The sequence below is a fragment of the Mirounga leonina genome, unplaced genomic scaffold (genome assembly GCF_011800145.1).
Source record: "Mirounga leonina isolate KUSES-001 unplaced genomic scaffold, KU_Mleo_1.0 Mir_93, whole genome shotgun sequence".
Lineage (NCBI taxonomy): Eukaryota > Metazoa > Chordata > Mammalia > Carnivora > Phocidae > Mirounga > Mirounga leonina.
Window position 1 is genome coordinate 16,288,055 of NW_023270854.1, and position 26,511 is coordinate 16,314,565.

At 44.9% G+C, this 26,511-nt stretch overlaps 1 protein-coding gene across 7 annotated transcripts in view; it reads right to left on the reverse strand.

Moving 5' to 3' along the window:
- Positions 1–3,436: 3,436 nt before the first annotated feature.
- ZNF532 (zinc finger protein 532) overlaps positions 3,437–26,511 on the reverse strand; it is a 106,663-nt gene continuing 83,588 nt past the window's right edge. For 6 of the 7 annotated variants that reach the window (XM_034996108.1, XM_034996104.1, XM_034996106.1 and 3 more), the window contains 3 exons: positions 9,212–9,324; positions 7,050–7,197; positions 4,999–5,493 (listed from right to left, as the gene is read on the reverse strand). In XM_034996108.1, coding sequence (XP_034851999.1) covers positions 4,999–5,493; positions 7,050–7,197; positions 9,212–9,324 — 756 coding nt within the window. Of the gene's footprint in view, positions 5,494–7,049; positions 7,198–9,211; positions 9,325–26,511 lie in introns of all 7 variants that reach the window. The other variant, XM_034996102.1, reaches the window with a different exon arrangement.

Here is a 26,511-nt window from a genome sequence, read left to right on the forward strand (position 1 = left end):
TTGTATCATCCAATGTATTGGGTCCAGGAAAATGTTCATCAAAATCTACCGGGACAGTAGAAGGGAAAAATAGAGGTGAAAAGAGAATGTTCTATTTTATAGGGAAGACTGACAGTAGCCAGGTTTCAGATTGAGCCTCACAGCCAAATCATGTGGACCAAGGCTGGGCTATTCAAAATAAGAGATTTGCGGGGTGTCTGGGTGGCTCAGTTGGTTAAGCATCTGCCTTCAGCTTGGGTCATGGTCTCAGGGTCCCGGGATGGAGCCCCACATGGGGCTCCCTGCTCATCTGAGAGCCTCCTTCTCTCTCTGTGCCCCAACTCCCTGTTCATGCTTGCTCTGTCTCTCAAATAAATAATAAAATCTTGAAAAAAAATAAGAGGGGCGCCTGGGTGGCTCAGTTGGTTAAGCATCTGCCTTCAGCTCAGGTCATGATCCCAGGGTCCTGGGATCGAGTCCCTCATCGGGTTCCCTGCTCAGGGGCGGAGCCTGCTTCTGCCTCTCCCCTTGCTCCTCCCCTCTTGCTCATGCTCTGTCAAATAAATAAATAATTAAAATTAAAAAAAGTTTTGGGGGTATCGGTGACAATGGAATTACAACTGGCTAGCCTAGAAGCTCCTAGCAGCAGAAAGAGGCTCTTTGCAAAGACGTAAGTTCCCACTGTCCTATCCCAAAAGTTTACAATGAGCTCGAGGGATATGAGGTTCCTAATTGCAAGAAACTCAAAGTAAACAAAGAAGAGTCAAGGGTCAATGTAAGCAAGGAGTGAATTGTATAAAGCAGGAGCCAAGTTTTTAAGGAAACAAAATCCAGTTTCCTTATGTAGAAAATGTACATTTAGACTTAAGAGCTCCAATAGGGGACCCTTCCAGCATCTGATTCCCAAGTGACTGTGTCTTTTGTGTAACATTTATAAATGTCACAAGCAGCTTTCCACATTTAGCACATCCCTCGTTATTCTCAGACCATTCTTTGGGAGAGACGAATGGTTCCATTAAATCATATTTTATGCAATTCTCCAAACACATTTTCCTTTTTGCCCCCTTCCACTTAGGCATTAAAAGAAAAAGAAAAAGAAAAAAAAAAAAACAACAGTGCTCACAGGATGACGAATACGTTAACATGAAATAATATATTCATCTTGGCCAAAGATTCCTACCGTCAATTTCCCTGTTGGCCAGAGGGACGGAACTCACAAGCCCACTGACCTGGAGCTTCTGGATGGAACAGTTGTTCTTTGGAGTACTTACTAAAGCAGGAGCCAAGAATTGGCAGAAAATGTGTTTGGGAGGAAGAAGTGGTCTACACCATGTAGTCTGAGCCAACATCTTCCTTTTTCTCATTGTCATAGTCTTCATCCCCTTGTTGGTGTTCTTCTTTATGCATTACTGTTAACTCAATTATTGATAAAATAAAACCATCCAACCACATCCTCCAGCAAAAACGTATCTTGAATGCATGTCTAAAGTGCAAACTTCCCCCAAATTAGCTATAATCTTGACTTTCCTATTTCTATTTAAGTCATCTAAACCTTGAAAAAAAAATTCTAAGAAATCACCTTAAGAAGTCAGATTCCTCTTCTCTCTCTGTGTCCCACAATCCTCTTGGTACTACTTCTGAAATGCCCCCTACAACCACAGCTTCTTTCCAGGCCTACTCTCACCACCCTGGGTTAAGTTTTCTTAAAGACCATGTTTGGGCGAGCACCACATCTTTACCAATTTAAACGTTATGACTGTGACGGCTGTTTATGCTGCTCAAATATGTGCAGCCTTCGTCTTCTGGGCACATTGTAGGATTGTACTTCCAGGCTCCTTGTGAGGAGGTGGGATCATGGGACTGGTTTTGGCCAATGAACTGTAAAGAGTGACATCTGTCACTTCTAGCCAAGAGCATTTAATTGCACTTTCCCTTTGCCAGAGGAACCAGCAATTTTCTGTGACAGTGGGAGGAAGGGGACAAGGGGATTTGGAGCTATGTCTCCAGTCAACCGACAATGAACATCAAATGTGACCAAGAGATAAGACTTGCTGTGTTAAGACACTAAGATTTAGGGTTGTAACCACAGCATAACCTAACCTGTCCTGATTGATACACTCCCCCACCTTCCATCCTAAATACTGCCACCGACTAGTCTGGTTCTATCACTCCCCCGTCCAAATAACTCATCTCTATCGGAGTACAAACGGTAGTCCATCATTCAAGGCTTTTTACATGTTGGCCTGAGCCTACGCTGTAAGCCTCAGCTCACTCAACATAAGAAACGGGCTTCCTAAGAATTCATGGAGCATGCCCCAATTTCTGCCTTTGGTCTGAAGATTTCTTGTTTCTCAAGTGCTCACATCTGCAATTCCATCTAGATCCACCACTAGTGAAGAATGGGTAGAACTCACACAAGTTCCACTGTGGATTTCTGCTCAGCGCTCAACCTAGTCAACCCAAGTATTCATGTCTTTCACTAATGGCTAAGAATTTTCCGCATAGCCTCTTTCTGTTCTGTTCCCTCTTTCTGGAATGGCTATGAATCCTGTTATTTTGTCCTTTTTGACTTCTAATTCCTTCCATAGATTTCACCTCCTTACCTCTGTGCTGTATTCCAGGTAATTTCTTCACGACCTATCTTCCAGTTCACCAATTCTCTCCAGTTGAACCATCCAGGTTTCCTCCCAGGGCGACAGCCTTGTGTGCCGTTTTTCTACTCTGGATTTCAATTTCTTCTTCATTTTGGATCTCAGGGCATTCTTTGAAACTTTCTTGGATGCTCAACTGAGCGTTTATGGATGCTAACTTTATACTGGCAAGCATTTCTGGGTACTTAAGAGTAGAGCGACTTTCACTTTATCTGATAAAAGCCATAGTGCCACAAACAAAAATTCTAGTGTCGTGTTTTGCACATACTTTTTATTTGTTGAATAAATGAGTATTTGTCAATATGTACATAAACACATAGAGCAAGCACTAAGATTTAGAGCAAGAATATCTGGATTCTAATACGCAAAGCCATTTACCCACTGTGAGGGCTTAGGCAAAGAACTGAATCTGAGCTCAGCTTCCTCAACTGTATTGAGGAAGACTATTTTAAGACCCGTGCAGCCCACCACACAGGTTTATTGCAAGGTTAAAATGCAGAAACACACGAAAGTGCTATGAATACAACTTAGAGTAATACAAGTATAAATATAACAAGTAACAGCAATTGAATTTCAAGTGTAGGAATACTTTATCACGCCCTTGCATTATACCCATGAATTGATGGGAGTTGACGAGAAAGTGACAGAAGAGCTGATTGCTCATGAGAACGAATATGCTGTTCTTCGGGGGGGAGAGAGGGGGGAAGAATTCTGCAATATCCTGTAGCCTGTCCCTGCCATTAATCACTTCCTCAACTTCACGGATGTCAGAGACCACCATCAATAACTCTCACAAAAGCACAAGGGCTCATGTCCCACGTTTATTTACATATGAAATGTGTTCAATACAGTTATGATGGATGTAGTGCATAACACCTGACAGCAGTAAGACCTTTTGAGGAACCGAACGTTGACTACAGTATATCATGCAAGTATCTATATATACACAAATGAATTTCTTTTCTTTAAAAAAAAAAAAAAAAGTACAAAACATGTTTTAGGGATAAATACGATATAAAATGCCAAAGAAAACACAAAAAAAACAAAAACGGAAAAATAGAGAACTCTCCCAGAGAACTACAAACGGAAGGGACAGAGCAAGAGCCCTGCTGTGTTTCGATGAAGCAGAACTCCTGATATTGAAGATACTTATTGAGATGACCGAACTGAAGCCTGGTGGCTCAGTGCGTGACCGCCCGGCCAATCGCGACCCGCACCTGCTGCATTGATAGGTCGGTGGCAGAAGTTGCGCATCCCAACTCCAAGTACCAGAGGTTTGGCAGTAGCACCCAGAACAGGAAACGCCAACTCTTTAGACAGCAAAGGGTTAAGTCAACTGTGATTTCTTTTTTTTTTTTTTCCTGTCAAGAGCCAGAGAAATACTTGATATTTTTAGTTGTGTCTTTGTAAGAGTTGATAAATTACGTGACAAAAAACTCGACTGTAGAAATCTGTTGGTCTAACTACAGATGTGTGACTTTTACAGTAGTCCAGCCCTTTTGTGACTTGACCTTGTGCTCCTTCGGCCCGCCTTGCAAAAATCTGCCCAGAAAACCACCGGCCTCTGGGTCTTCCCTTTGGAGTGCCCTTCCTTCCCCATTCTACTGTGGAATTAGGGAAATGCACGCTCCTTCCTGGCGTTCTGGCCGAAGTTTTTAATCCGCCGCTGGGGAAGAAGCTACCTGCAGGGCTGGTTTCAACACCGTTTGGCGTGGCCTGGAAGAAAACGCCACATGCTGGGGTGCAGTGACACGTCGAGGTGCACTCACCGACTCGGAGCAGGCACGTTGAGGGTAATGCTAAGACACTTAAAAGTCCCTAGTGTTTTTGAGACCCACAATACCTACAATTTACGTAGTGAATTCTAAAAATTAAAAACACTAAAAAAGGCATTATCTTAGCCTGGAATTAGTAACCCATTCAAATCGGTAACATACAAAATGGTTTATTTGAATTCAGGAACTGCCCCTGTTACTAAGAACTCTGTTTTAAAAGAAACAGTACAAAAAGAAAAATTCAAACCCAGAAAAACAAAAACAAAAACAACAGTAATCAAAAGACACCAAAAAACCAAAAAAAGGAAGAAAAAAAAAAAACCCTCAAAACATTTTCCACTAAATACTGATACAAACATGTAACAAAGAGTATAAAAAGTTATTCATTTAAATATATACAAACTCTTTTAAACTCAAATACTGTTTTAATACTTATCGAGGATATACACGACGAGGTGAAGGTACACTCAAAGAGAATATATTGCAACAGCCTAGACAGTACTGTTAACTCTATTATACTGCAAACTTTTTGTAACAAAAATGTCTCTTTTTTTCCAATGTGGACAGGGATTTTCCTTACGGAAGGGCTGTGGCTATTTCTCGGCTGAGCTCGCTCTCTTGGATTTAATGAAGGCCATGCCGTGTGTCCGCATGTGAGCATTTAAGGCAGCTTCAGTTTCAAACGTTTTTGCACACACTTTGCACTTTCGGTCTGACCCCGCGCCGTCGGGCGACTCGTCCTCGGGGCTCGGCTTGTTCTCCTGCTGGTTCTCTTCCCCGGCCCCGTTCTGCTTGGACACAGGCTGGGGCTCCTTCAGCTTGTGCACGATGAACAGGTGCCTGGACAGGGACACGTGCGACGTGTAGCAGAGGCCGCACTCCCGACATTGGTAGGAGGAGCCGTCCGACTTGTGTTGAGGGATGTGTTCGTGGAACTGCAGGAGGTTTTCGGTGGTGAAGCCGCACACGGCACATTTGTGAACCTTGAAAACATTGATCTTCAGCTTTTTCAGTGGTTGGGTAATTGCCCCTCTGGGAGGTCTGAACTCTAAAACTGGTTCTTCCAACTTCCGCTTGGGGCTGGGAACCTTGGAGAGAAAAAAACAAAGCGGACAACACAAGTGAAAATGGTTCTGCCCCGCGGGTGATCCATGACCGGCTCTCCCCGGGCCTTAGAGCTGCGAGGGCAGCGAGGACTGTGAGTTTCGGGATTCGGGGTTTCCTACAGCTGCGTGTCCGCCCCCCCAACTCCTGCTCCCCCGGGGACTCCCACCTTTCATCTGCTCCACACACGGGACCGAGCTCCTGCGTTCCCAGGCACCTCGGCAGCCGCGGGGCCCAGGAGCGGACAACCGAGTCCCTGCCTCCCCGGAATGCGGAATGCGGGCTCCGACGGAGCGGGATGGAAAACCACAAGCCAGGAGATCGCCGTGGGTCGGACCCCCAGAAAACAAAGCAAGGCGTGGAATGGGGATGGCACGCGGAGGCAGGGGGTTTGTGAAGCTGCCCAGCACAGACAGGGATGGCCCTGGGGACCGTGGCACCTGAACCGAGGCCTGCTGTGGGGAGGACGGGGGTCCAGGCTCGGAGCCCAGGCGGCAGCTGGCCTGGGGGCCCGAAGGGAGGCCGGCGGGGCTGCAGCAGAGCGAGCAGCAGAGCGTGCGGAGAGGACGCGGGGGGGCGGGCAGGGAAATGTCGGGGCTTCGCCTCTTCTGGGACTGGCCCGGAAGCCGCTGGAAGGCCCCCAGCTGGTCCAGTCCCCGAGCTCCCCCGCACACTCACTCCCCTTCGGCACACGGCTCACCCACCGGCCATGCTTTTCTCCTTCCTTTCCAGCTTTCTAAGTCTGACGCCTCACACTTCCAGCTCCCCGAAAGTCCAAGCCGCGGGGACACTCCCTCCTCCGTGCTCGGTGGCCCATCTTTTCTGCCCCGTAGACAGGGCACCACTCACACACAGCGCCTGAAGCTGCCCCTGCACAAAGATTCTTCAATCCCGTCCCAATCCCCCACCCCCATCACTCGAGGGGAAAAGATTGCAATTCGATGCAACTCCTGTCGGACTTGTATTCTGACTAGGCTTTACTCAATGATTCACTTGGGGAACGCACACACAGGCTGTTACCCAGGTACATTCCAGATGCAGCCCAGTGCCGACGACAGCAGAATCTCCCTAAGCGTCTGCCGGACTGTTCCCTCCTCGAATAGCACTTGGCACCCACATGCCTGATACACAGGTTAACATATATACTGTTGTCTGAGTCAGGTTCACTACCCACTGGCCTGAGGACAAGGCAGAGATTTGTGATTTTATTTTTTACTGTTACAAAGTGAAACGAAGACGAATCTCTTCATTTTTATTAGGTACCTTTCACAACCGATATACTGCCAAGAAGAAAGAACCTAGCTTTCTACATCCCTTCTGGCTAAGAGACCGTTTGCTAAGAGACCGTTTACCGTTTAAAAGAAACTTAACACCTTTTAGGAGCAAGATGAAAGATCAGAATGGGCGTGAAGGGAGATGACCTATTATTTTATACCTTCATGCATAGGCTTGGATTTAGAAAAATTTACAGTGAAGAGCATGAATGGAAAAAGCAAGTCAACACAACGTCACTGTAAAGAGAACATCTGCAATGTTTGACCTTGGTATCTTCTTTTATTTCTGTTTCCTCCTCATTGGTGGCTTCTGTCATTTCTTTCAAGTCAGGATCCTTAATACCGTGCATGAGTTGGATATGTTTCTCCAGCATCAACCGTTTCGTAAAGGTGCGCCTGGAGTCTGGGCAGTGCCTGTGAAGCAAAGACAAGGAGGTAACCTGCCTGCTGGAAAGTAACCCACGCTCAAGAGCACGCTCGTCAGGGAAAGACCTCCACCAGCCAACAGGACGCTCCGGGGGGTCAAGATGATCTGTATGAATACCAATGGTCTAAAATGAAATAGCAATTTCGCTATGAATCGCAGTTTCCAAATTTGTGAGCAAAATTTTTGTGGTTTTTGTAAAAGGCTTTCTTTCTGACACTTTTTTGTGTCCTTATGGGACCAGCCTAATTCGGTTCAGATGGAGTATTTCTTGTCTAGGTTTGGTTAAGGTATTACTTAATTTATAATTCTAGAGAGCTTTAATTTTTAAATAGAGAAATATCAAATTTCAAAAGTTTTCTTTACAATGACTCAGTGTTCTCTCAGAATTTATGTTATAAGAGATACTTTAGTATGAAAAAAGTCCCTCGTTGATTCCTTCACGTGGATGTTAATTATTCCTGTCCACTCTGCCATAACAAAGAGAAGACAGGGTGTCTAGCCCTGTCAAATTCCTCACCAAGGCACAAACATGGTATCACAGGGTTAAAATGTAGGAAACTGAACAGATATCCACCAAAACAGGTCAATCTTTTAAGCTTTCACTTCACCTTGTGTGTGTTGGCGGGGGGGATCCCAAACCTGCAGATTATGGACAGTTTTTCCTTTAGAAGATATGAGTTCACCATTTTCTTAATGAAACGGACAAAAGGAAAAAAGTTAACGACCGTGGTGACTATGGACGCTGTAAGGCAGATAAGAAGAAAACCGCTGCAGTGAATGAGCGTGAACAGCACCTCGAGGTCTTGTGCAGAATCAAAAGGCTGCTGGACATTCTGTAATGACTGGCCCCACACCCTGATGATTTTGTGTTCGAGACCTGCTACGGGGCAGCATCGGGAGCCAGCACCAACACCAAAGAATAAAGGAAACCAGCCGGACAATCCGAGCATCACTCGGCCTTACAGTGACTCCCAAGAGAAATCCACAAACCTAGCTGAGGAAGGACAAAGCCATACCAGACTCTCAGCCAGGTCTTCCTTCTAAGTTCTCCGATCCTCTCAATGCAGTCTCACACGTGCAGGCCTTAGTCACAGAATGTTCTCATCTCACCAGAATCACTCCCAGCTTCAATTTCACCGAAGGAGAGTCGCTGTCCCAGTTTCTCTACCCAAGAAACTTTCCCTGGCTAACCGAGAACACCGAAGCCCCGCCAAACTTACAGCCAACCTTCACGAGCGTCCCGAGCCGCACCATACCCTGCGCCCTGCTCTGATCATGCCACACGATACACGCAGCTACACGGCTTGTGTGCCTGTTAGTCTTCCCTTTTACGAGAAGTGCCTGACAGTAAGTAACTCTGTTGTATCAATTCACCCCCGCCCCGAGGCATGCTCTGGTTGAGTGGGTGATAAAGCTTTTCCACCAAGGCTATATAACAAGTTCTGATTCTCATATACAGTGAAGGAGCTCATGGCTGTCCAGAGTGGCTCGACCATCCACTTGGCGTCCTCACCCACTCAATTCCTTGAATTTGGTCTCTTAGCCAAAAGCGTGTGCCGAGAAAAGGCCACCCTGCATTAGAGAGAGAGGCCAGCCTAGGACTGACTCCATGACCGGGCCCTATCAGGGTCTGCTCTGAACCAATCAACTGGACAATCAAACTGCCAAGGAGTGTTGGCAACTCCCTGGGCATACAGTGACCAAAAAGCATCTCATTCAAATGTGCACCTGCAAATCAATCACTTCTCCAAAATGCTCAGGTACCTCTGGACAACAGGTAAGGACCCAGGAACATACACAGGGTAGGAAAGAGGCTACTGCTGTTTATTTTACTATTTTTTAAGTGTTACAACCCATTCAAGAAAACAGAATATAGCTGAAAACTGAAAATCTATGAACTACAGCAGAGAAACGGAAGTTAACGGCAACATATGAAAACTCTAGGGGAAGTTCCTGCCTCCTCCTTTCGCTGCGCTTCCCACAGTAGAAATCACGACTTACGAGCAGGTATAAACTTTCCTGATGCCTTTGTGCTTGATCCGATTGTGACGGCACAGGCTGTGTGAGGAGCTGAAAGATTTGTCACACTGGCGGCAGGGATGTTTTTTCATTTGCTTGATTAGGAGAAAAGAGAGAGAGAGAGTCACTTAAGAGAACAAAACCAGAATCGCTTTAAAAATTAAGAATGTTGGGGCGCCTGGGGGGCTCAGTCGTTAAGCGTCTGCCTTCGGCTCAGGTCATGATCCCAGGGTCCTGGGATCGAGCCCCACGTCGGGCTCCCTGCTCCCCGGGAAGCCTGCTTCCCCCTCTCCCACTCCCCCTGCTTGTGTTCCCTCTCTCACTGTGTCTCTCTCTGTCAAATAAATAAATAAAATCTTAAAAAAAAAAATACTGAAATATTTAACATGTAATTAAATCAATTCTTTAGACAATTTCATGAACATTTATCATTTAGATTTTTCTTAGTTGAGGGGCGCCTGGGTGGCTCAGTCGTTAAGTGTCTGCCTTCGGCTCAGGTCATGATCCCAGGGTCCTGGGATCAAACCGCATCAGGCTCCCTGCTCGGCAGGAAGCCTGCTTCTCCCTCTCCCACTCCCCCTGTTTGTGTTCCCTCTCTCGCTGTGTCCCTCTCTGTCAAATAAATAAAATCTTTAAAAAATAAAAATAAAAATAAAATAAAAATTAAGAATGCTTTCATAATAGTTGAAGTTATAATAACCAATAATGTTTAAGCAATACGAGGACAAAACCAAAAGATTCTTCTTAAAATGTAACAAAAAAGAAGGGCAGGGCTGGGGTAACCACGAAGGGGCTAATTAGTTTCTAGAGAATGGGAGAAACGTTATCCTAAGAATAAAATATTACATTTTCTTCTCAAAACGCTTAACAGTGTTGACTCAACAGAAACCCACGGATATGTGAAAACATTAAATTTTCTTTGCAAAGGAGATATAAATGGTATTTTTAACATTTCAGACAGCAGACACTATATGAAAACATAATGCTTCAATAAATACCAAATAAAACCACTACTTAATTTGCTATAGATCCAGAAAGAACATTAACTTATCCAGGGCACCATTTTAAATGAAACCTCTAGCTGATTTTAAACACTTTGACTTTCCCCCCGCTGATTAATTATTCCTACCATAAGAGAAGAGTTTTCCAAAAGGCCTTTTGAATAATACCATTTAGTTATTTCAAGAACACAAGAGTTTGACACCACTTTATGGAGGCTGCCCCTAGTATATGCAGCATGCAAGCTTGTGTGCGTGGAGGCTGGGGGACAGTGAGAGAGCAAGAGACATAAAAGTCAACATTAAAAGTGACTTTGGCTATGACATACTTGTGTTAATTCAACAGATTCTCATGTGGGACCTTTCTTTGGGTACAATATGCACTGCAGTCTGGAATCAAACAATGTCATTTCACAAGGAAATTAGATCAAGAAATAACTGTCAGCCTTGTGAATGGAACATTTGGCTAAGCCCTCCTTAAAAATAAGGCTGAAGTAGAAACAAGATCTCATATGAAATAACATTACTATTTTTGGCAATAAGAAGAGATAAGCAAGCAATTGTGGGCTAAGTGATTAAAGAAATGAGAAATATTTTTAAACAATGTTTTCATACTAATCACCTGACAAACATGCCCTTATTCAAGCTGGTAAGCAAAACTATTTAAGTGGTTGAGCTTGGCTCTGGAGACCCAGATGTGGGTTGGCGCCTCGTCTCTACCGCTCACAAATCGAACCGTGTGATCCTGGGAAAGTTTCTCCATAAACATCCACTCCCCATTGGGGATCACCACAGTGCCTGCCCTCAGAGGATGCTGAGGGTAACGGGGGGGGAATGAAAGAGTCAGCACAGTCCTTGGGACACAGAGAAATCCTCCATAAATACTTTTATGAATAATAATAAAGTTACATATCAAGTTTCAGTTTAAGAGTGGAAAATACTGGGGTGCCTGGGTGGCTCAGTGGTTAAGCGTCTGCCTTCGGCTCAGGTCATGATCCCAGGATCCTGGGATCGAGCCCCGCATCGGGCTCCTTGCTCAGCAGGGAGCCTGCTTCTCCCTCTCCCACTCCCTCTGCTTGTGCTCTCTCGCTCTCTCTCTGTCAAATGAATAAATACAATCTTAATGAAAAAAGGAGTGGAAAATACTGTCTTTTAAATAAAACGTATCGGCGTGCAAGTGCTCAAAAACCTAGACAGAGGCAAAGGAGGAAGTTACTTATCCATGCTAAAGATGGAAGTCATAGTACTGCTTTTCTCGTTCTCCTAAGCGTACGATCTGGGATATTATGAGAATAGTATCGGGGGGGTAGGGGGGACCACAAAGCGAATAGCCAACTAATGCTTCAGAGCCATGCTGTCTCTTTTCCCAAAGGTATTCCTTCATAAAAATCTTGATCACATAATACAGATAATCCCTAGTCTCTTGGATTAGCATTTATGTAGCCAGAGAATAAGAGGTTTCTTCAGAATAAAGCTTTAAGAACAGTCATGAACAGTCCTACGTTTCAAAAAAGGTACTGAAATATCTATTAATATCTAATTCCTGCAGAATTTTGTATCTATAAGATGGACAATGTTAAGATCCTGGAAGAGTCAAAACACAAGACATTTTTCTAAATGCAAGACAGTTACAGCAAATCACCATAAAACAAGCAGAGAACGGACATATAGCTTTCTAACCATACAACAGGGCAAGAGGCCTCAGAGGAATGCAAACTGGATTTTCCATGAAGATGAAGGGCTTGAAATTCCATTTCTTGTTCTGGTGTCATTATATTAATATCAAATCAAAATTTTAATAGAGAAATATCAGTAAAGAAGTCCTCAGTAGGTAATAAATTAAATGAAGAGCAGCTTAGCTGAATCAGTAATTACTATTTTCAAAAAGAGTTGGCAATGTGTGAGATACTTTTCTTTTCCAACGTCTTTATGAAAAAATGCAGAAATGAGCTGTGCAATCCCCAAACAATGGAGCAGGGTTTCAAAATCAGTGGTGACAAGAAAATCACAGGTTTAAACACCAGTCTCCAGATCAGACCTGCCGTGTTCCCATTACCTAAGAAAACAAATGACTTCCTTCTTTGTTAAATTTTAAATACTAACTTATTCAAGGGTCCTTTATCTAATTTATTTTCCTAACTTCTATCTCTTCAGTATTATAATAGTTCCTACTGCCACTTTATGACACAGAAAGCAATTTTCATCAGCCAAACAAAAACGGAAAAAAACAAAACAAAACTGTACTGAAAAAGCATAAAGTCTATTGTCATTTGGTTTTCAAGACTGTTAAGGTCATTTACTTCCTCCTGGCTCCAGAAGTACAAGCTGAGATTGAGGGAACTAGGGCCCTGAGTGGACTTCTTATAGTTAGGTTTTCCTACTCAATTATGAACTATTTTGTTTTTAAATAGAACTCTTTAAAGAAGTAGTGAAAGGATAGCTAGGAGGGTCTGAAATTTTTTGAAAACTTTAAATACCAAATAAAGCAAACAGTTAGGTACATTTCCTAAACTTTCTCCCTAATCTCCAAGTTTTAACTCTTTTACCTTCACATTCTTTTTTTTTTTTTAAGATTTTATTTATTTGCGAGAGAGAGAATGAGAGACAGCATGAGAGGGAGGAGGGTCAGAGGGAGAAGCAGACTCCCCGCCAAGCAGGGAGCCCGATGCGGGACTCGATCCCGGGACTCCAGGATCATGACCTGAGCCGAAGGCAGTCGCTTAACCAACTGAGCCACCCAGGCGCCCCTAATCTTTTTTTTTTTTTTTTAAGATTTTATTTATTTATTTGAGAGAGAGACTGAGAGAGAGAGCACATGAGAGGGGGGAGGGTCAGAGGGAGAAGCAGACTCCCTGCCGAGCAGGGGGCCCGATGCGGGACTCGATCCCGGGACTCCAGGATCATGACCTGAGCCGAAGGCGGTCGCTTAACCAACTGAGCCACCCAGGCGCCCTACCTTCACATTCTTTAGGAAAGAAAGCATCAGCTCCTCTTAGCAAATGCCTTTGCTCTGAGTGCCCTAGCCTTGGGCTCAAGGTCTGGGCTCTGGGATTTACAGTGCCTCTCAAGGCCATTCTTTCTGGATGGCACTTGGTGACTGTGTTTGGACTGCCACAGGCTCACAACCAGCTATTTCCCATTCTGGTAACTAGTCCCTTCTTGTGTCTTGGCTTGAAGCCTTCTTTCTGTTTCAGGGGACTCTGGAGAAGTAGAGGGAGACATCCTTCTGGCCAGACATGCACGTGGCCTTATCTTGAGATTCCTGCCTCCATGAGGTTATCCGCCTCCCATCGACATGCAAAGAGCTTCCTCAACTACCATCACACATCCAGAACCCACATCCCACTCCCGGATTTAAGATGAAAGGGAGCAGAATTATCCCCAAGCCATGCTGACACACACTTTCAGCTCTATCATAAACACTTCCTATGAAAAAGGAAAACCCCAACCACCTGTATAAACGTCAACCTATCACAGCAGTAATCCCACAGGATAGAACTCCTAAAACTGTGGACCTTTTCACTTGGAAATCTATTCTACAGATACACCCGCACACGGTACGGTCAGTTCTGTATAACACGATAATACACATATATCACAGGTCATAAATCACTGCACTACACAAAATCACACAATATAAACCACAGGGCTTCTGGCAAAAATGAAGTTAGGGGCGTAGCACTCAAACCCTGTCAGTGACACACTTAATAAAAACGGTAGCATGGTGTCACGCAGGATGCCGGGGGAAGGCACGGGAGCGTTGTGGCTTGTTGCGATTTTGTGAAGTGGAGAAAGGAGGGTTACCTGAGCTCAGAGGGTCGGAGGGAAGGTGTAACACCAGGTGTGGACCAGTGTGACTCAACGGGGAGATGAAGTCGCTGACAGCAGTCTGGGGGGAGTGCATGCATGTGTTTGGTGTATTCCTACACGACTCCATTCCACAATTTTCTGTGCTCACCTAGTGCTTCTCAGGGATAAAATCACACATGCGCAAACTCAGAATTCATGTCAGGCTCCAACTGTTCCCCGAGAGATCAACAGCATTAGAACAAACCTGCTTTCAACACAAGTGTTATGGCAGAACTGATGGTGTATACAAGGTTATTGGGCACAGCACTGCGTTTGATGGGAAAAAAATCTGGCTCCACCGGGGAGAACTGGTTAAATAAATTATACGCCCTCCTACAGCAACATTCTGGCCATGCAGCTGTGGGAAAGAATGGAAGACCTTGATGCGCTGATACGAAAAGAACTAGGACATACACTACATGGAGAAGGGCCGGTGCAGAAAATTAGATTCATAAGCTGTGTTCTGCATGGGAAAGAAGTAAAAAAAAAAAAAAAAAAAAAAAAAAGAACATATATGCATCTATGATGATATCTGCATAGAGACACTTCAAGATACGTAAGACCCTTAGCGCTGGTGGGTGGCAAGGGTAGGAATAAGGCTTTTCGCCTTATTCCTTCATATTGTTTAGACTGTCGGAAAAGGTGGATATAGCCCAAATCAAAAAAATTTTAAGTCAGGTATACTGAGGTATATAGCTTACAAAATGTAAAATTCACTCTTTTTCATGTATAGTTCTATGAATTTTGACAAACAGATACAGTGGAGACAGAGCAGTTCCATCGGCCCAAAAATTCCCACGTGCCCCTTTACAGTTCCTCCACCCAGCTCTGGGCACCCACTGATCTGTCTTCTTTCCTATCCTCTTGTTTCGCCTCCTCCATTTGTCACGTCAGTGGAACCATGTAGTACAGCACACATCCTCGGAGTCTGGCTTCTGTCATGGGCATGACAACGCATGCAATTCATCCGTGCCGCTGAAGTTCATCGGCGGCCCATCCCCTCCCACCGTGGAGGAGGATTCCGCGCTACGGATCCGCTCTGCTCCATTTATCCGCGACCCAGGTGAAGGACATCTAGGTTGTTTCCAGCTCTTGGAACTTACGAATTAAAGCCCCTACAAAGAGGCACGTACAGGTTTTGGTGTGAACATGTGCTGAGTCACAGGGTAAAATAAACAAGAAACCATCCACCTGTTTCCCAGCACGGCTGTCCGTGGTTTATCCTCCAGCAACGGAGGAGCAGTCCAGCTGCCCTGCCACCTTCCAGAAGCGGATGATGCCCCTCTCCTGTGGCCATCCTACAGGGCGCCTAGGAGTATTTCACTGTGGGGTTAATGTGCATTTCTCTGAGGACTAAAGGTGTTAACATAAAAGATTTTCAGTGGATAAGACAAAACACCTACTTATATAGTGTACCCCTTCCTCCAAAGAAAAACCTGGAACTCTACGAGTTTCTGGTTTTTAATTTCTATTTCAGGAGGCATTTCAGTGCCCTGTAAGCCACCTTGAAAACAGACGCCGTAAATCACTCATCTCTGCATCCCTGGCGTTCAGCACACAGAAAATACTCAGTAAATGTTTATCGTGTGAATCCATCAAGGGAAGAATTACTGAAAACACAAGTATCTACTGGAAGAATATGAGCAGGTTCTACTCAGTAATCCTAGAGGAGCACATTTTGGATACCGGGCTGGACATGAGCAAGCACTGCTTGGTTTTGGAAGATGGGGCAGACGTGCGCATGTTTAAGGACTGATAAGAGCCTCTGGAAAAACTAAAGTATTGAGGACAGTAGTGAGAAAGGAGTCAGCGAGCAGGGAGAATTCAGACAGGAGGAGGACTTCAGACAGGGAAGAACAAGTCTTCCTGTGGGACTAGAGAGAGGGCGCCATCCATAGACAGGTGTACTGTTTATTACAGTCAGGGGGGCAGTGACAAAGGGACTGGGATATGGAAGGAACTCCTGCATAGCAGCTTCCATTTTGTTTTTCCTTTTTAAAGATTTTACTTATTTATTTGAGAGAGAGAGAGCGAGCACGAGCAGGGGGGAGCATCAGAGGGAGAGCGAGGCCCCCTGCTGAGCAGGGAGCCCGATGCGGGACTCGATCCCAGGACCCTGAAATCATGACCTGAGCCAAAGGCAGACACTTAACCAACTGAGCCACCCAGGCACTCCCAGCAGCTTCCATTTCAAAGTGAAGTATATATGGTGCATCTGGGTAATGCGGCCTTCATTTTCTTTCTCTTATTGTTTCTGATCATAAAAATGACAAACACCTATTGCAAAATAAACGAGAGAATAGACTGCTTCGAATCTCACCAACTGCAGTAACTACTGTCAATTTCCAGCTATATATCCCTCCCATTTCTCTTCTGAATCCACATTCATGTGCATTTATAAGAATGAGTCTATGTTACACATCTTAATCTGTGACCTGTTTTTCACACACAGCTACATATACTTTGATGTTTCTATGTTCTTAACACAACATAGTACTCTATTGTATAAATGGGCCACAATTTATTTAATTATCTCCCATTAATGATTTAGGTCATTTCAAATCTTCAGTAATTATAGATAAAAATTTCTGTAGTCAAACGATTATTTCTGTGATATGAATTTCTGAAAGACTTTCTAGTTTAGAAGCTGTCCTCAGGGCTCATTTACCAAAAGTCTTAGAGATCACCATTCAACTCTACCAAAATGGAAGGTAAAATATTGTAGTGCACTTCATCTTGTTTTTCCTCAATACCTAGGGATGCTGGACATCTATCCATACATTACTGAGCCACTTATATTTCCCTAGTGAACTGTCCGATCGTATCCTTCCTGCAGTTTTCTATGGAGTAAAGACAGCAAAGAATGGCAGGTGAGGAGGTCAGAGCAAGACCACACGCCTTGTGGACCACAGTGGGGACTCTGGGTCCTCCATGATGCATGACTGAAGACACCAATGGGTCATTTATGAGAGCGATAGGAAGACACCACTGGGTTTGAGCAGAGGACTAATATGATCAATATATTTTATATGGGTCACTCTGGCTGCCAAGTGTGGAAGCAAAGAACCAGTGTGGAGGCTGTAACAATCCAGGGGACAAAAGAAGTACTGTGGGTTTGGAAAGTAAAGGGCATGACAAATGACTGGATTTGGTATATATCTCAAAGGTAGATCTGTGGATGGGCTGAATGTGGGTGACAAAGAAGAGAGAAAAGGGGGTCAAGTTCCAAATTCCTTGGCTGGGCAGCTGGTAGAACAGTTAACAGTTACTAACCAGGAAAGTAGGAGAGAAGCAGGATTAGGGAAGGAAAGGAACCAAGAATTACATTTTGGATACATTAAATTTAAGAAGCCCATTGGAGATCTAAGTAGAGATGCTAACTAAGCGGTTAGACTCAAGTCCGCAACCCCGGGGAGTGGTCCAGGCCATAGACAGAAATCCATGAGTTGGCTGATTAGGGATGGCATTTAGAATCATGGGCCTGGATGAGAAGTTTCTGAGAATCAAGGGCACATCAACATTTACAGGCTGGAAAGAGGAGAAAGACCGAGAAGAGCTATCAGTGAGGCAGGATGAGAACCAAGAAGCCTAGCAAAGAAAGCACTTCAAGAAGGACCTAGCGGACAACTGCTTCGGATCAAAGAACAGCACTGAGAAAGGAGAGACCCCTGAGCCTGAGTCCCTCGATCTGCAGGGCTCGACGAGCAGTTTCTGTGGAGCAGTAACAGGAACACCTCAATGGGAGCGGGGGGCGTGGGGAGCACAGGGATACAAAGCGGTATCAGGGATGTTCGCTGTAAAGGGAAGCAGAGGGAAAAGGCAGTAGGCAAGTGGGTTAGGAAGGTTGTTCAGTCAGGATAAGAGACACCACGGCGAACTTAAGGATTTTGAAAATGATCCGGGAAAAGCTGAAGATGCAGGGGAGAGTGGACGAGCGTGGTTGTGAGGTCCTCCAATGGCCCAAGAAGGGGACCTTCTTGGCAGAGGGGAGGGCCGCACGGGGACACAGCATCACCCCTGTAACAGGAGAGGGCAGGGTATGCACATACAGATGCAAAGGGGTTTTCATGACTGTCTCTCCTTGGGTGTGAGGCAAAATTCAAATCTAATCCTCAGTCCACCATTCTTGACTACATCTCCTAGGCCTTCATAAATGTTGCATTCAAAGCCACTCAAATTTACATCTTCTGAAGACAATGACGCATTCCTCCCTTGCCCTTCAAAGATAGCCTTCCCTCTCCTTGAGGCCCATTTGAACCCTTCAGCCCCTTCAGCCAGCTCGCCTCTCAGCCCCCTGGTGGCCTCCCTGACCTGTCCGGCCACAAGCTTCTCCTTTCCTCGCTCATACCCCACACAGCTACCCAAGCACACCACTGGAAACACACATTTCATTATTCCGCTTCCCTGCAGAAAACCCATCTCCTATTCTTTGTACCTTCAAGGGCTAAGGTCTTTGGACTTGCCTACCTCGCCAATCCCAACCTCCCACCACACCCTTCCAGGACGTCATGCTCCAGAACAACTTGTTGGCAGTCACTTAGGATGTCATGCTCGTCTGTACCACACCCATACTCTGCTCGTACACTGGGTGAACTCCACCCGTGCATCCTCCAAATACCTACTTAGGTAGTATTTCTTCTGTGAAGCCTTCCCTGGCATCTCCCAGCCTCCACCAATTCCCCAAGAAACAGTGACGCTCAAATCCCTGCTTCCTTGTGCCTCAGATGCAACTCTAATCCTTCTTTTCCACGGATCACATGCAACTTTAATTTTTAATTTCACTCTGCCCTTTTAAGCCTGTGCTGTATTTTATTGCTCACTCTATCCACAGAGCCTCAGAAATCCTGAGCTGAAATCTGAACCGGAAGCACCTTTCCCTTAGTTTTGATTACATACCGCCTTGTGATTCCTCTAAGACCCACACTAGCTGCAGGTTTTAAAATATTTATGCTTTCTTTTTATACCCAACTGTAAGCATCTGCAGAGCAAGAATTATATCATTTGTTCTCCACCATAACAAATGCTGTGCAACTTTGTAAATATTTATAGAATATTGAAAAAAAAGGTACACACAGAAGAACAAACATGATGAAAAGTTAAACGTTCCCGAAGTACGAATGAATGGGCCTGTTCCAAATAGTTTCAGAATAGTGCATCACTCCCGTAATATGCAAGTGCCCAGACAAACCAAAGACTGAAAAAGAGAAACAAACAGTATAGATTGATAACCTGAACAGGTCAAAAAAATCTATAGTCTACTATGTCTCCTATAAAATAAATGAGCTTTTCGATAGAATAGAAATGCACTAAGATTTACATATGAATTATAACCCAAGAAACTTGCTTTTAAAAAAAGGAATTCACTAAAGAAATATGTAACATCCTGGGCACCTGGGTGGCTCAGTTGGTTAAGCGACTGCCTTAGGCTCAGGTCATGATCCTGGAGTCCCGGGATCGAGTCCCACATCGGGCTCCCTGCTCAGCGGGGGGTCTGCTTCCCCCTCTGCCCTCTCCCTCTCGTGCTCTCTGTCTCTCATTCTCTCTCAAATAAATAAAAATCTTAAAAAAAAAAATATGTAACATTCTTAGCATATGTATTAAATGAATAAAGGTTTAATTTTCACTGAGAGGTTCTGAAACTTTTGACCAGAATATATATAAAAAAGTAACGCTTCATAGGCATTTCATTGTCTTCATCTATTCATTTTAGATCCAGATATCGTCAGTATGTGCCCACAAAACTGGGAACTCCCTTTCCGTCTGCACAAATACCACCTACAGTTATAGAGGGTAAACGTAAGAAGCAAACCCGCTTACCCAAGCCACCCACATTCTCCTAGAAAAATGGCCTTTACACAGGTAGGCAGCCTTCCCCTAAGTGTGGAATACTGTGGGTCGTAAATTCTACAGTCCTTACTGAGAATTTAATATCTAGGACACAAGCGAGATCTTCTGGTCTCACTACATCCAAGAATATACAAATAAATGGGTAGTCAGCTGAGCACAGCATAGGAAACTCAGACTACATATGTCTGAAATCATCAAGAAAAACAATCTCTGAGTACTGAACCATCCAAGTTTCTACAAATTGGAACGGAGTGGTTTTGGGGAAATATTTAAACACAGAGTATAAATTTAGACCAGAGGTTGGCAGACGTTTTCTGTAAAGGGCCAGACAGTAAATATTTTAAGCTTTGCAGGCCATAAAGTCTGTTGCAACTACTCAACTGTGCCTTGCAGTTCAAAAGCAGCCACAATGATACATAAATGAGTGGGTGCGGCTGCATTTCAATAAATTATTTACAAAATGGGTGGCCAGCCTGCGAACCATAGTTTGAGAGCCCTGATTTAGACCACTGGCTCACACTCTTCTAGAAAACATAGCTAAGTCTCAGTAAGTCAGAACCAAATCTATTTAACAGAGTAGGTAATCAATCCAGGAAAAAACAAGCTGTAACTACAAAAGGTTTGTTTTTCATAGGACATGCTCAGAATACATCCTGAGTACCGCCAGGATCACAGTACTGTGTCTAGATCACTGAGATCACAGCTTTGAAATGGTGTTCCTAAGGACAATGTGCTAGTTGCTATGCTTGCTTAAAACAACAAACAAGGGACACCTGGGTGGCTCAGTCAGTTAAGCGTCCGACTCCTGATGTCGGCTCAGGTCACGATCTCACGCTGGGCATGGAGCCTGCTTAAGATTCTCTCTCTCTCTGCCCCTCCCCCAGCTTGCACAGGCTTGTGCACACTCTCTCTCTCTCAATAAATAAACAAATCTTTAAAACAACAACACACAAAACCAGTCTTCTATCTTTCTGGTTATAAGACTATCTGGTGTGCTAATGATGTCGTACAACCGAAAAAGTAAGACACAGAGCTGTGATCGAGGCAGAATAACGAAAGGCCAAACCCACAGCAGACTGGAAAGAAACGTGTCCAACCACGGTCTCTGTGCCGAGAGCCACGTCAGACCCGGGGGCCGGGCAAACGGAAGGTGCTGAGCGAAAGGCTGACACTCTAACAAAGCTGCTAGGACCATGGCAACGAAACTCCGAAATGCCTGGTGGGGTGTCGTGGGGTCACCACGGGCACGTGTCAGCCTGGGACCTCTGTGTCTACTTCCACTGACTGGTGGGGACATGCAGTGGAGCTTTGGGGGTCCTGTGTACAGACCCTGAACAGACCCCATGCCCCTTCCCTGTCAGGAGACTTGCTCGCCTCCATCCTCCTACACCCATTTCTTTAAAGGTCCTCCCACGGGCAATGCTATTATTTCCTATCATTCTCACTCACAATGAGAAAACCAGTAGTGACAGGTGCTGTGGGCTGTGCGTGTCCACATTTCACCGACTTGGAGACATTCTGGAATCAAAGACCACATGAGTATGAAAACATCTTTGCTACCAATTTCTTCCGGGTCTGATCTAGCTTCGCTCCTCTTCTTCTACTTAAAAGGATTTGTCCCATCATCTCAGCCTCTTTGGTTCCTCAAATACATGCCTATAGATGGGTGACACGTTATTTCCCTATTGTTTCTGTTCTCAGAGAATCCAGTCCTTAAGAGGGGACCACAAGAAAGAATATATAGAATGTTTTTTCCTTCTAATAACATTTTTTAAAGATTTTTATTTATTTATTTGACAGAGAGAGACATAGCGAGAGAGGGAACACCAGCAGGGGGAGAGGGAGAGGGAGAAGCAGACTCCCCGTTGAGCAGGGAGCCCGATGTGGGGCTCGATCCCAGGACCCTGGGATCATGAGCCAAAGGCAGACGCTTAACGACTGAGCCACCCAGGCGCCCCTAATAACATTTTTAATATCATCTTTTTTGCCCTTTTTATTTAAAAAGCAATCTAGGGTGCCTGGGTGGCTCAGTTGGTTAAGCGACTGCCTTCGGCTCAGGTCATGATCCTGGAGTCCTGGGATCGAGTCCCACGTCGGGCTCCCTGCTCAGCAGGGAGTCTGCCTCTCTCTCTGACCCTCCCCCCTTCTCATGCTCTCTATCTCATTCTCTCTCTCAAATAAATAAAATCTTTAAAAAAAATTAAAAAAAAATAAAAAGCAATCTAAATAGGAAAAAAGTCACCGTGAAAGGTATTTCCCCTGCAATCACCATAAAAGTACAAATATTACTACAGAATAAAAACATTAAAATATAGTGTCTGAAGACTTAAATCAGCTCCTTCTGAGATTATTTCCACAAACCAAAAGATAAAAGAAACTAGACATTCCTCTTCAAGATAACCACTGGTTTTTATCAGATGATCTGTACAGACATCTGTCAATAAGCTCAAAAAGTAAACAAGCAAGCACAAAGATCAAAAAAGCTACCATTAAAACCGACCGACGATGGGTGATTTGCTCCCTGGTTCCAGTCCTACGTCACACGTTAATCTTTCCAGCTGTCTAGTTTAACCGAATTGATGAGGTCCTGAGGCTGGGCACGATCGACTGCTCAGGCGGAAGGTCCGACACCACATGACCCCACAGAATGCCGGCATGAGGACAAACGTCACACAGCCGCTGAAAGGCTCTTCTGTGGGTGCTGCTTGTGCTGCTTCCAGCTCTGCAATTCCTAGGCTCTGAGGGCTCTGAAGAAAAAAGGCCTCTGTGTACACAGTCCCTCTTTCTTCCCTGACAGCCCTTCCAAATTCATATGGGCAGCGTACACGGGGAAGTCGTGGGGCTTGCTGAATTAATGAATTACAGAATCAGGCAGAATCTTCCTCCTTGCTCCAGTCTCGCCTGGGGCACTGGCTCTTCTTCTGCCAAACAGGAGTCTGTTCTCACCCCTAACCTGGAGACCCACACCCTGACCTCGGGGTGGAGGGAAGGACTCCTGGGTTCCAGCCCTTGGCACAAGTTAAAGTCTGAAAACGTCCCCGCAGTCCTTCTGGGTCTGAAGTCTTCCTGTCTATAAACTGAACTGAGTGGGGATTCGTGAGCTCTCAGTTCCTTTCTAGCGCCATTTTACGATTCCTTACTGTCAATAATAGCTAGAATGGCTTTTCTTTCCTTCGCTGCCCCCACTTGATGGTATGTGAAATTGTTTTCTGGTTGCTCTGGGCTTGGAGGGAGTATCAACTTAGATTCCTACGCGAAATTCTTAAAATCTAAAAATCTGGTCTACCACTTGGATTTAGGGATGTATTTTCCAAAAGAAATTAACAAATGCATGTTGCAATCCTGAATTGGGTCATAAAAGTCTACCCACATAATACAGCAGGTCCAAATACTGTACCGATGTTCTAAAGCCTAACGACCACGTTCAGCACTGACTGGACGAAGAAACCTAATCCCCGAGCAAATCTGGGAACTTCAAGTCATGGAAGAAACTACTCTCCTCCCCCAGCCCCATGGGCACAGGAAGGGACAGGGCTTTGACAGATAACAAGAGGAGGGGTTGTGGGGGACATCAGTCTGGGGCGGTGGAAGCAGACAGATGGAAACTGCTCGTCTGTGCCAGTGAGGGAATTAAGCCCCTGACCACAGGCGACATTTTTCATAAGAAATGTTCTTAAGCCTGCAAGGTCCAGTAACAGTGACCCAGAGCAGACGGGCTGGAGTCTCGTCTCTCTCCCGTCCGGCAACAGCACCCGCCCACTGTCAAGGGAGCTTTTGCCTCCTGAGCCTCGAGAGATAAACAGGAAAAGCCCGAGGAGAAAGTGTCCTCCTCAGACTCCAAAATGAGAGCAGGCCCCGTGGGCAAGGCACCACAAATGCCCGAATGTCCGTAAACATCTTAAGTCACCGTGGTGGTGGGCAGTACCCAGCTCAAACCAGTGACTGCTTGCATGCCCTGCTGGGGGCTGACTTTTCAGAAGAGCGCCGTATGAGCTCTACTTCAAGTGCAGAGATACAACTTGGTGTCTGTAGTGCCCGTGCTCTAAGTGATTTTCCAACACCTGTTTACTGAGCCCACACTGGTCCATTCCCTTTGGGGCCAGTAATTCTGGCCAAAGGCTTGCATCTGCCGGGCGGCACGGTAAAATTAAAGGTGCAATCTATGGTTGCAGAATGGAGGGAGGGTGACTGGCCCTCACTGAGGGTCCCAACAGCCTAAATAACCAGCCCCACACACCACGCGAGGCCCGCTGTGTACTTTCATTCATTCCGCAATATTGACCAGGCTCCTCCTTGTACTCACTGGGATTTCCCTGCCCTCAAGGAGATCACAGTGGGTTGAAGGCAGAAAAACAAAATTTGGAATAATATATTCTTATCTGAGTCACGTTTTCTAAATAACTTATTAATCTTTCTCAAAAACATTTTATTTTTCTTCGTTTTTCTGTCCCTCATGGAACAGTCAGTAAATTTCAGACATGGAAATTAGTTGCCCACTTGTCATCTCATCTCTGAATTCAGAGTGCCAAATCGAGTTCCTTCTCTGCATCTTTGACTCCACCTCCGTTCAGTGAAACAAGGCCGGTATCCATCTTCGGCGGGTGCAGGGCCCCTGAGCACACCAGTCCGTTCACCAGCCACTGAACAGGTGTGATCCACGTTCCCTGTCCCTCCCTTCCCATCGGGCACACAGGAGCACACACTTCTGAGGCCGCTACAACTGGGTCTGGTCACGCGACTCATTCTGGCCAATGACGCACTGCGTGTCACATCCGGAATAAGGGCGTGTAAAGGCCAGACTGGATCCTCCAGTCTTTCCTGTTCAACCCCTTGTGTGGAAGCTGGGGGTGGGGTGGGGGGGCCTGAAAGAAACCGCCTTGATCACTGAGTCTATCAGTGGAAGGACAGCTGCCCCACCGGAGTGCTCAAAGTCACAGCAAACTCGGCATGTGCAAGAAATAAACTTTTATTGTATAAATCAATGGGCTTTAGGGGATTTTACTGCCACACAGGATAAATCAGGGGGGCTCTCAAAGGGTAGACTTGTAAGAAATGCAGATTATCAGGTTCCAGCCCAAACCTACTGAATCACAAACTACTGGGGTGCAGCCCAGCAACCAGTCTTTTACCAAACCCTCCAGGTGATTCTGATGCACAGTCAAGTTTTGGGAACCACTAACTAGAATATGGTGCCAAATCAAAGGGCATCAGCTTCCTTGATATGAATGCTGTATCTCTGCAGCTGCCAAGAGGGATGGGTTGTATTAGGATCGTCAAAAGCCAGGGGCACCCGGGTGGCACAGTCAGTTAAGCATCTGACTCTTGGTTTCGTCTCGGCTCAGGCTGTAATCTCAGGGTCGTGATATCAAGCCCCGCACTGGTCTCCACGCTGAGCCATGGAGCCTGCTTTCGACTCTCTCTCTCCCTCTGCCCCTTCCCCCAAGTGCTCTCTCTCTCTCAAATAAATAATCTTAAAAAAAAAAACAGTCAAAAGCTGGAATGATTGCTCATATTGCTCTTTCTACTTAAAAAGTTCCATAATGATCACTCATCGTGTAGGGCAGCAGATGACAAAATGGCTACACATAATTATCACAGATCACCTTGTAATTTTCAAGATCTGACCAGTACAGACAGCTTTCACTTTTTTATTTACTATCAGGTTACATAAATGCAGAATGTGATCTGAGCTCAGATGTCATCTCATTGAGGGGACCCTAATTTGACGTTCCCAGAAGACCCCTAAAGCAACCAAGAAAGAATGTCAGAAGGTACATGAGCCCCTAAAATTGTACATAAAATTCTGTGTATTTGTACATTTATCTGGGAATGGGCTCATAGCTGGGATGAGATCGTCAGAATAATGATACTGACAAGCTCATCTTCCTGTTTTTGTATTTGAGAGTAAGGACACAGGGAAGATGAGAGGATTTCTGTGGTCAAAAAATGATCTAACATCCAAACCTAGATGCAACTAACACAGCACCCCTTTCCAAATGGGCAACATCACAAACCATGGAAGCTACAATAATAAATAGATTTAGAACTTGTCCTTAAAGAGTGTTATGATGTAAAAAGACAGCTAAAACCTAACCATAACAAAACAATAATATCAACTTTAGAAAGTGATCGATTTTACACTGGTTTCTCTGTATGGAAGTTCAGTTAACAATCGTTTCTAAATGTGACAGCTTTGGGGCGCCTGGGTGGCTAAGTTAGTTAAGCCTCCGTCTCTTGGTTTCGGCTCAGATCATGATCTCATGGTTGTGGAAATCAGGCTCCACACTCGTCAAAGAGTCTCCTTGTCCCTCTCCCTCTGCTCCGCACCCAGCTTACATGCTCTCTCTCAAATAAGTAAATAAAATCTTAATAAATAAATGTGGCTGCTTTATTTATTTCTTTCTTTATTTAAAAAAACTACTCTTGTTTAAATGGCTAAAATAATATTTGGCAAATTGTTTTTAAATTATTACATCTCTATAAATTTTTATGGATTATCTGCCCCCAATTTTTTTTAACTTAATATTGGATTACAACAAATTACTAAAAAAAAAAAATTAAAAATTAAAAACCACTGAAAGTGGATAC